The sequence below is a fragment of the Galeopterus variegatus genome, unplaced genomic scaffold (genome assembly GCF_000696425.1).
Source record: "Galeopterus variegatus unplaced genomic scaffold, G_variegatus-3.0.2 Scaffold6911, whole genome shotgun sequence".
Classification (NCBI taxonomy): domain Eukaryota; kingdom Metazoa; phylum Chordata; class Mammalia; order Dermoptera; family Cynocephalidae; genus Galeopterus; species Galeopterus variegatus.
In genome coordinates this window covers 1-9,533 of record NW_007733022.1, presented here as the reverse complement: position 1 = coordinate 9,533, position 9,533 = coordinate 1, and the positions used below count along the sequence as shown (strand labels likewise).

The 9,533-nt window shown below is 58.0% G+C and overlaps 1 protein-coding gene across 1 annotated transcript; it reads right to left on the bottom strand.

The window, feature by feature from the left end:
* Positions 1-7,376: 7,376 nt before the first annotated feature.
* On the bottom strand, positions 7,377-8,924 carry LOC103606880 (angiotensinogen-like). The gene is made up of 2 exons (XM_008591433.1): positions 8,751-8,924; positions 7,377-8,046 (listed from the first exon to the last, which is right to left on the bottom strand). The coding sequence occupies exons 1-2, from the start codon at positions 8,880-8,882 to the stop codon at positions 7,855-7,857; spliced, it is 324 nt and encodes a 107-aa protein (XP_008589655.1). The 5' UTR covers positions 8,883-8,924; the 3' UTR covers positions 7,377-7,854.
* Positions 8,925-9,533: the final 609 nt, after the last annotated feature.

The window sequence follows — 9,533 nt, the reverse complement described above, 5'->3', positions numbered from 1 at the left end:
CAATAATGTGCAGCCGCTGCCCGGGCACCTGGCCCCGGGCATCCTGCTGGTGTAGACGGGCCACCCCTCCCTGCAACGTCTCGCCTCCCTTGGCCAGAACGGGGCCGTGGAGCGAGGATTTCTGGCCAGGCATGAAGCCACACTGCTACTCCAAGCCAGCCTCTGTCAACGAGAGGTTCCAAGTGTTTGTCCCCGTCTCCCTGGCTCTGCGAGCCCCTCCAACTGCAACATCGTTACTCCCATTTTACAGATGAGAAAACCCAGACAAAGTAGGTCATGGAGATAACTAATGTGTGGGATTTGAACCCAGGCTGGCAGTTCCAGAGCCCAGTTTATTAACCACTGGGTAGTTATCCCTCCCTGCTGTCAGCATCAGCCCGGGACTGGAGCCCCCAGGCTCGGCCTAGAGGCAGCCATGCCGCCTCTCCAAGCTTGTCTCCTGGTAGCCACAGCCTCGACGTCATTATGTCTGTTTCTGGGCTAAAGAAACAAGATTTTCAGGGAAAAGCTAAAGGTTTCAGAACGCGTCTCCCTGGCTCCCCGGACGTCTCTCTTCATTGACGTGTGTTCTGTGAGCTTCTGTTCAGAGATCACCATGAGTGAGTGAAGGTTAGAGATGAAGTGACACTGTCTCACTGTGAAGCTAACCCCTTTCAACTTGGTTGGCAATAGGCAGACACAGCAAGGGGGTCTGTGAGGAGGCCACTGGGGGCTGCGACCGGAAGCCGGCCACCTCTGCCCCGCGATTCCCAAGTTCACCCTGCATGAACCTCCTGCATTCATCTCCCAGGGCCCCCCTGACAAACGACACACATGGTGGCTTGAATCAACAGAACCACCTTCTCTCGCGGTTCTGGAGGCAGAAGTCCAAAGTCAGGGTGTCAGCAGGGCCGCATTCTCGCTGAAGGCTCGCAGCAGATCCTGGCCTCCCACCCCTTGTGGCTCGAGGTGTCCCCAGGCCTGTGGCATCGTCACTCAGGCTCTGCCCCAGACTTCACACGGCCTTTCCTCCACGTCTTCCCTCTGACTCTTTCGAGGACCCACCCAGTTAATCAGTGTGATCTCATCTTGAGATTCTTAACGTAAGTACCTCTGCAGAGACCCTTTCCCCAAATAACGTCACATTTGCAGGTTCCAGGGGTGAGGACGTGGATGTATCTTTGTGGAGGCCACACCCGCTCCATTGCAGCCGTCCAGAAAGGGAGGAGAGCGTGGGGACGCCACAGCTGGCTGTGTCCCCAGCTCCATGAGCACACAATCCTCCACCTGCTTAGTGGCCGGAGCCCAGTCGCAGGGGCTGGAACTGCAGTGAAGCTGCATGTCTGGGACAAAGAGAAAACGACGCTTGCGGAGCTCCTTTAGTTGTGCAGATTTCTCATCTCTCCGGGTCTTTATCAGTCAGTCCTCGCAGCTCCTGGCAACAACTTAGTCGACGGAGCTGTCCATGGGAGAAACACAAACCTGCCTGTGCCAGGGCCATCCCAGCTCCCACACCTGGTGGCGGGATTGTGGGGCTGACACAGGGACTCTGTGCTGCAGGAGGCACGTGTGGGCACGTGTGGGCACGTGTGGGCCCTTGTGTGCCCCAGGGGAACGCGCTGTGAATCGCAGCGCCGGGTTCTAGATGCGGCTCTGGTGGCACAGCAGCTCTGGTCCTGCAGTCATCGTGCCAGCGTGGCCGTGTCTTTGACGACATGTGCACCTTCATGCTGTGTTCATGCTGCAGAGCTCCAGGACGACGGTGAATTCAGACGCCTGAACGCTCCTAAGCTGAACGTTGGGACGTGAAGATCTTCAGCGGCGGCTGTCAGGGCCGTGCTGGAAAGCGACCGTGACAAGGCGGCCCTTTGCCAGCTGAGCCATGCATCAGTCCTAAGACCATCTCAGCAGCTCCAGAGGAAACGCTGGCCGTCCTGTGAGACGTGCCCACCTTCCTGGAACTGCCCTTCAAAGCACCTGCCTCCCTCGATCGGTGCGTGAGCTCCAGCTGGATGGCAGAAAATATGTTCCCTCCCCGGCAAAGCACACGTCACCTTCCTCTGACATCCAAAGTCCCCCCACCTCTCATCCAACCATCCCTGAGTTTGCACTCTGAGGCTAAATTCCAGGACTCTCGTTTTTTCTTAGTTCTCACGGATGTTGAGCTACAACGTATTATGACCTTTGAGGGGCATTTTCACATTTCGGGTGTGAGCCAGCGTGATGGGGTCTGGGACCTGCCTTACCCTTTCATCCTCCACGACTGGGAAAACGAGACAGTGTATGAAACAGCGCTGCTCAGATGCTGATCGTGGTCTTGCAGGGTCCCAGAGGGAGCGGCGCAGGCAGGGGGCACACCCAGAGCCAGCCACCCTGGGTGGGGAACGCCCAGGAGGCCAGAGCCGGGGGCAGAGTAGAGAGGAGAGGTCTGCAGAGATCACTCGTTTCTGTAGCTGGTCAGCTCATCCCAGAAAGGAGTGGACAGAGCAACCCTCAGAGCTCAGAGGGTCGGGAGCGAGTGCACGTCCTCCAGCCAGATGGACAGACTCGGGACAAGCCCCACAGGGCTAGACTTGCAGATAAATGAACAGAGGAACAAGGCACCTCGACCCTGAGCCCCCCCTGTGACGGGGTCACCAATGCGTCGGCACGTGCAGCATCTGTGAGCCCATCCGAGCAGCCAGGACGCCTCTGATCGTACTGCGACTTTCAGAACTGCATGGGGAGCGGCCGTGCCACCCACAATCCCGCACACAGATGTCCACAGCAGCTTTGCTCATGGTGCCAGAACCCGGAGCAACCCGGACACCCTCAGCAAGTGAACGGCTGAGTAGACAGCACTAAAGACAAACGAGCAGCTGTCCAGTCATGAAAAGACGCGGAGGAAACTGAAAGGCATGTTCTAAGTGAAGGGAGCCAGTCTGCCAAGGCTGCGCCCCGCAGGATTCCAACTATAGGACATTCTGGAAAAGGCAAAACCATGGAGACGGTGAAAAGATCAGCAGTTTCTACAGGTTTAGGGGAGGGCGGGATGAACTGGGGGAGCACAGAGGATTTTTAGGGCAGTGAAACTACTCTGTATGACACTTGTCATTACACATTTGACCAAACCCACAGAACGTACAGCACCAGGAGTGAATCCTGATGTAAACTGTGACTCCGGCTGACAATGGCGTGTCAGCGCAGGTTCATCAGTTGTGGCAAATGCACCTCTCTGGGGGAAGGTGGGGTGTTAATAGTGGGGGAGGCTGTGGGAGAGGGATCAGGGGTGTGTGGAAAACCTCCGGACCTTCCGCCTAATTTTTTTTTCCTTTTTGTCTTTTTTACTGACCAGTAATGGGATCGCAACCCTCGGTGTCGCGTCCGTACCGGGGACCGGCAACAGGATCGCAATCCTCGGTGTTGTGCCCGCACCGTGCTCAGCCAGTGAGCGGGAACCGGTCTCCACATGGGATCCAAACCCTCGGCGGGAGCGCCACCACGCTCCCAAGCGGCGCACTCTCCAGTGCGCCAGCGGGCCGGCCCCCTTCCACCTAATTTTGCCATGAACCCAAAACTACCCTAAAAAACAAAGTCTGTTAAAAAAAAAAAAATGACAAGATGACTTTCAAGTCCATTGAATCTGTGGATTCAATGTCCTCCCAAACTCATTGACGCTTACATTGTGTCCCCAAAATTCCAGGTATTAGAAACGTGGCCCCACTGTAACCAATGAGGCTAGGAAATCTGATTACGGTCATTGAAAGGTGGGGCCTTGAAGAGGTGATTAGAGTCTAGGACCGTGCGGTAGTGAATGGATTAACAACAGTGGTCGGGGCTCGGTTCTGAAGGCCTTAGAAGGAGAGCACGTGAGAAACTCTCTCTCTGCTCTGCCATTTTCTGCCATGTGAGACCCCTGCATTGCTGTAAAGCCACCACCAAGAAGACCCTCACCAGATGTGTTCCCTGGACTTTGGACTTCTCAGCCTCTGAAACTGTGAGCAATAAATTTCATTTTCTTTATACAGTTCCATGGGTTTTGTTATAAGCAACAGAAATAAACTAATACACATGACCTGCTATCCAGAACCTTCAGTCCCTGCTTTAGCCATCAGAACTTCCTCTAATTCGGAAGGGCAGAGTGGCTTATGTCCTATAGAGCCTGCTATGTCCCGGGGTCTGGAACAGCACATACGTCTTTGTGCTGCAAATTCAGGAACATTCCCACCATCGACTTTAATCACGGGAAGATTTCCAACAGCCTCACCTCCGTTCAGGTTGGGTTGGCAGCCGAATGAGCAGCAAACATCCCTCTTGTCTGTGCTCGTGAATTTCCTCGGGCCACGCGGCATCCCCTGGCTGTGGTCGCTGCAGGCCTGTGCCCAGCCGACGTCTCGACTGGAAGTGATTTCAGCTCAACTGGAGTGATCACCGGGTCCTGTGGACAAGCCCCGGCCAGCCCGGAGGACTTCAGTGAAGTGTGTTTGAGAGAAACAGAGCCCTAGATTCACATTTTCTGTCACATAGTTTGCGAAATGTAGGTATTTTGTATCCCTGTAACATCCCAGAGGCCTGCGCTGACCTGGCTTGCTGTTTGTGACTCTGCCCTGAAATATGGCCAAGGACGGGGAGACGGCAGCTGTGTCCCCACCCAGAGCTGGCCACATGGGAGAAGTTGGCCAGTCCACTGACAACCGCCTTTCAAAATAAAGCAGAAAACGCGGATGATCTGCTTCTCCATCGTGGGGCAGCGCTGTCTCAGGTCACCACAGGCAACTTCAAGGTCACGGTTCCCATCTCAGGATGACCCTACTAGCAGTGACCCCAGGAGCCACAATGAACCAAGGCTCTTGGAGAACTGGACGTCACTGTTCCAAGTGCAACCCTTTGGCCAGCAACAGAGCCCGGGAGCTTGTTGGGACGCGAACCTCAGCCCGCCCAGACCTACGGAGCCCGTCTCTGTTTTTACGGGAAGCCAGGAATGCACATCGGAGGGCAGGTGGCTGTTGGCTCCCACGGGGTCCCTGGTGCTGGTCCCTGGCAGTACCTCACGACTGTTTGTTAAAGGAAAGGAGACGTGTGCTGGGAGCTGGAAACGCAGCTCTGGATCCAGCTGTCCACACACCCAGTGTTTCCTGTTCACAGCTGCTTTAGGAACTACGGGGAATGGCGCAGTTACAGTTGTTAGAGATGTGCCCTCCCCTGAGAGCTGTGTCCTCCACTCATCAAGGGTGGGATCTGACCGACTGGGGCCACCGCCCACTGGAAGCCTGCACTGGAGCAGAGAAAGCACAGCAGAGACAGTGGCGCCTCCCGAATGCCTCGTGCACCCCTGGGCCTCCTGTGAAAATGGGGACTCTAGCTCACTAGGTCTGAGCGGGGCTGAAGTTCATGTCCCCGGGCTCTGCTGCTTGGCAAAGGGCCTCACTTTGAACAGCCAGACTGCAAAGTACATCTGGTCCCTACGTCCTGTTCTGCCAAGAGACCTGGCATCCCACAGTCATTTCGGGGGAAGCTGTGTGCCAGCCCTTTTAGGGCAGAACAAACCAGGGGTGCTGACAGTGGGCTGAAGGGCAGGCCCGGGTACAGCTGGTGACGGCAGGTCAGGACAAAGCCACCCTAGGTGCTGCCGTGGCCAGCAGGGGAGGTCTGTGCACCTGACCAGGCTCCTCTGCTCTCTGGAGGGAGGGGACAGGCCACACACATTAGAGCTGCAAAGTGTCCGTGATCGTGTGACCCTATGTCCAGGGGTCCCTGTGCAGCTGATCTGGGGAAGGGGGTAGGAGGAGGAGGAAGGAACCTGGAACTCCGAAGTATCCACAGCAGAAATCTTCACCTCCAGCTTTAAAAGCATGGGGGGGGGGGTGCTCCTGTAGCCCAGAGGGGCTGCAGACGTCCGAAGCCCCCCGGCCTCTCACCTCCTCTGCTCCCCTGGGGGCAGGCCTGTGCTCGTCTGGGCAGCGTCCTCCTGAGGGCGTGTCAGGAACAGCAGCCCCTGAAGCTGATGTCTCAGGGAAGTCATTGGGGAGCAGCTTTCGAGGACACTGGAAAGCGCCCCTGAGTGCCTGTCAAGGTTGCTGCGACAGACGGCCTCAAACTCAGTGGCTTAAAACAAGGACCCTTCTGATTACATGCGGAGCCCACCAGATGTTCCAGGGTGACCTGCCCATCTCAAGTCCTTAATGCGTTACATCTGCAGAGTCCCATTGCCATGTAAGGTGACATGCACGGGTCGCAGGGATTCGGACCTGCACATCTTTGGGGGCCGTCGTTCAGGCCACCGCAGATGCCCGCGGGTACACGCCTGCATTCCCCTGCTCCTCCGTAGAGGAGGGTGGAGGCCAGGGTCTCTTTCCATGGTGGTTTTCATTCCTTTGTGCATCCAGCATCTTTCCTTTTACGAATAAGGGCCACGAGGCCCAGAGAGGCTGAGCAGTTGCTTCCAGTCACACAGCAGTAAGTGGTGGAGCTGGGCTCTACCCGGGCCCTTGTGACCCACCAGGTCACCTGGCATGTGCCCGGCACACGGAGCAAGAGCCTGGCCAGCCCGGGCCACACCGGCAGCGGTGGGAAGGACGGCGGAGCCGGGGAGACGTGCTCAAGATTAGAGGGAGACGCTGGGAATGGGAGGGGAGAGGCCACGATCGGAAGGGCGTCGCGGCTGTTTCCTGCGCTGGGGCCTCTACCTGTCCCCACCATGCTGTGTCAGACCCCCACGCCTGCAGGGAGAGTGGCCCTGTCTGGGGGAGGCTGAGGCCTGGGCCTGAGTGGGCAGGGCCATCGCGGCACCAGCACTGCAGGGACAGTTCCGCTCAAGCCCGGAGACCGCACCCAGCGGGGAACTTAGAGCCCCTGCCCCACCCTGGCCACTGCTGCACACCCGCGCAGCTCTCTTTGTGGCTGTCGAGGGCCAACACTCTGTGTTGCCGACTCGGTTCCATATCTATGGCAGGGAGGGAGGTCGTTGTCATCAGCCCGCAGCTGGGGCTGTGGGACGCCCACCCCTCCTCGGCCGCACCCACGATCTCGAGGCTGCGGGTCTGATCCCACTGAGAGGGGACAAGCAGAGACACTCGAGAGATGGAAAGGGATTTGCAGATACTGATTTGTGACAATTTATTTCTCTGTCTTCCTCCCCTGGGCACAATATGGGTGGCAGCGCGACCCTGTGCCGCCAGGTGGGAGATGTGCCTGTCTGCCTGCTCCTTTGCCAGGGCCGTGTGATGCACGTGGCCGCTGCTGCTTATGGACAGAAGCGTCCAGAGAAACACATCACCTAAAACTTCCCTGAAGAACTGCTGGGCACCAGCCCCGGGCCCTCCGGGAAATTCCAACCAAAGTCCTCGAAAGCACTTTCGACTGCACAGTCAGCGAAATTGCATGTGTCTGCTCTGCCCCTAAGTGAAAGACGTAGTTTCTATTTTGGTTTATTGTTGCAAGACATTTATTGCTCCCACAAGGGATAATCAGCCCTGGCGTCATATTCTAACATAAATTCAGGCGCAGTGTCTTTCGTGATACGTTTTTTTAAAAATCACAAGTTAAATGGGAGAGAAAAGCTAAGGTATTTAGGAAACTACAGGAAGCTCATAGTTTTACGTTCAGTAAGCTAAATATAAACCCAAGGCAATGAAAAAGTGTATATTTTAATTGGAAAACCCCATTTCTGTTCTCATTTTAAGAGGGAACCTGTTCTGGTGTCAGACAAGCTTGTCTGTTGGAACTCTGCAGGGAACAGCAGTCCTGACCCCTTTCCAGACACAAGCCAGCAGCCCGGGCGGCCAGTGCGTGCCGAGGAAGGACACCACGTTGACCGGTGGGAGGAAAGATGCAGACGTGGTGGCAGACGGCTGGCCGTGCCAGGTTTCACACGCAGCGGCCTGGCAGCGCCCGCGCTCACGCCGCGCTCAGCGGGTTGGCCACGCGGCCCAGGAAGTGCAGGGCGGTGGACTCTCGCTCGTGCACGGCGAACAGGAACGGGCTGTCCAGGGTCACCTCCAGGGCCACGGGCCCGGCGGGCTGCTGGACAGACTCTGTGGGCTGCTCTCCCTCGTCCGCCATGAGCTCAAACAGGACACTGTTCAGCACCTGCAAAGCAGTGGGCGTGGGATCCTTGCCGAGGGCGCCCGCACAGGCAACGGCTGGCTGCGGCTGTGCCCTGCTGTCCTGCAGCAGCACGTCTGTCCAGCTGCCTGGGACAGTGCCCCGTACACGCCTGCCCTTCAGTGCAGACGTGGGTGTGGCTGTGGAGACCACTCTCAGCCATCCAGCGTGGCCCGACCCCCGCACGTGCCTCACACTGTCCCGTCTCCAGCCTCCCCCCTCCCCAGCTCAGCTAACTCAGCACAGGGGCTCACATCCCCACGGTGGCCCCATTGTGGCCCCAGCACTTAGCACAGAGCCTGAGCATCCAGGTGCATCACTGCACATGGCCGCGGATGGTCTGTCCACTGCCCAGCGTCTCCCTGGGTGGGGAGCAGCATGACAGGCCCAGGCCGTGGTCCTGCCCTTCCTCCCAGACCTGACCCTGCTGCAGCGTCTGGGTGGACCTGAGCCCAGGCCAAGCCGAGAGCACCATGACACACGCCTGCCACGGGAGGAGGCAGAGCAGGCCCGGGGAGGGGACTCTGCAGGCCTCCTGTCCCTGGAAGCCCTAGATGCTCGGCCACTCCTTGCCCACCCTCAGCCCACCCCACCCGGCCCTACTCTGCTCTCCCTCCTCACCACGGGCCCCACTCTCCCCGCGGAACACACGGAACCCAGGGCAGACACCAGCCCGGCCCGCGCAGTACCTGGCCCACTCGGAGGTCGGCGTCATCACTGATTCTGCCCAGGTTCGCCTTGGTGCCCAGCAGGGTGGGCAGCTTGGCCTGGGCGAGCAGGTCCTGCAGGTCATAGGAGCCTCGCAGCACCAGCTGGGGCATGGTCAGGCGGATGGCCCTGGGGAGGTGACGCACGGTTAGGAAGGATCTGGCCGGGCTCCCTCTGAGAGGCTCCAGGCCTCATGCAAGGGCTCCCCAGGAAGCCAGGTGGCCGCGTGCCCCCTGCACCTGTCCCCGAGGGAGGGGGTGCCTGCCCCTCTCCCAGCTAGGTCTCTCGTGTCCTCTAGAATGCCACAAGGAGGAAGCGGGACGTTCATCAGCAATGATCTTGGGTGACCGGCTGTGAAGAGCTGTCTGTTCTTTGTTCCCTTCTGTTTTCAGGTTGGCTGAATTGAGGTGAGTGACCTGATAATTTAAAAATGCTGTTCCTCAAACAATGCCCGGGTCTTACTAGAGACCTCCCAGGGATGCTCCTGATGATGTGATGCCCACGGAAGGGAGGTGGCACGTACAGTGTCGGCCTCTGTGCTGGGCACACCACACACTCCAACACCACGCTCACCAACACCACACTCACCAACACCACGCTCACCAACACCACGCTCACCAACACCACACACCCCAACACCACGCTCACCAGCACCACGCACTCCAACACCACGCTCACCAGTACCACGCACTCCAACACCACACTCACCAACACCACACACCCCAACACCACGCTCACCAGCACCACACTCACCAACACCACAC

Coding starts and splice junctions, on each gene's coding strand:
- LOC103606880 (XM_008591433.1), bottom strand. CDS start 8,882: ATGCCCCAGCTGGTGCTGCGAGGCTCCTATGACCTGCAGGACCTGCTC. Junction 8,047..8,750: donor CCGACCTCCGAGTGGGCCAG/GTACTGCGCGGG, acceptor ACTGCTTTGCAG/GTGCTGAACAGTGTCCTGTT.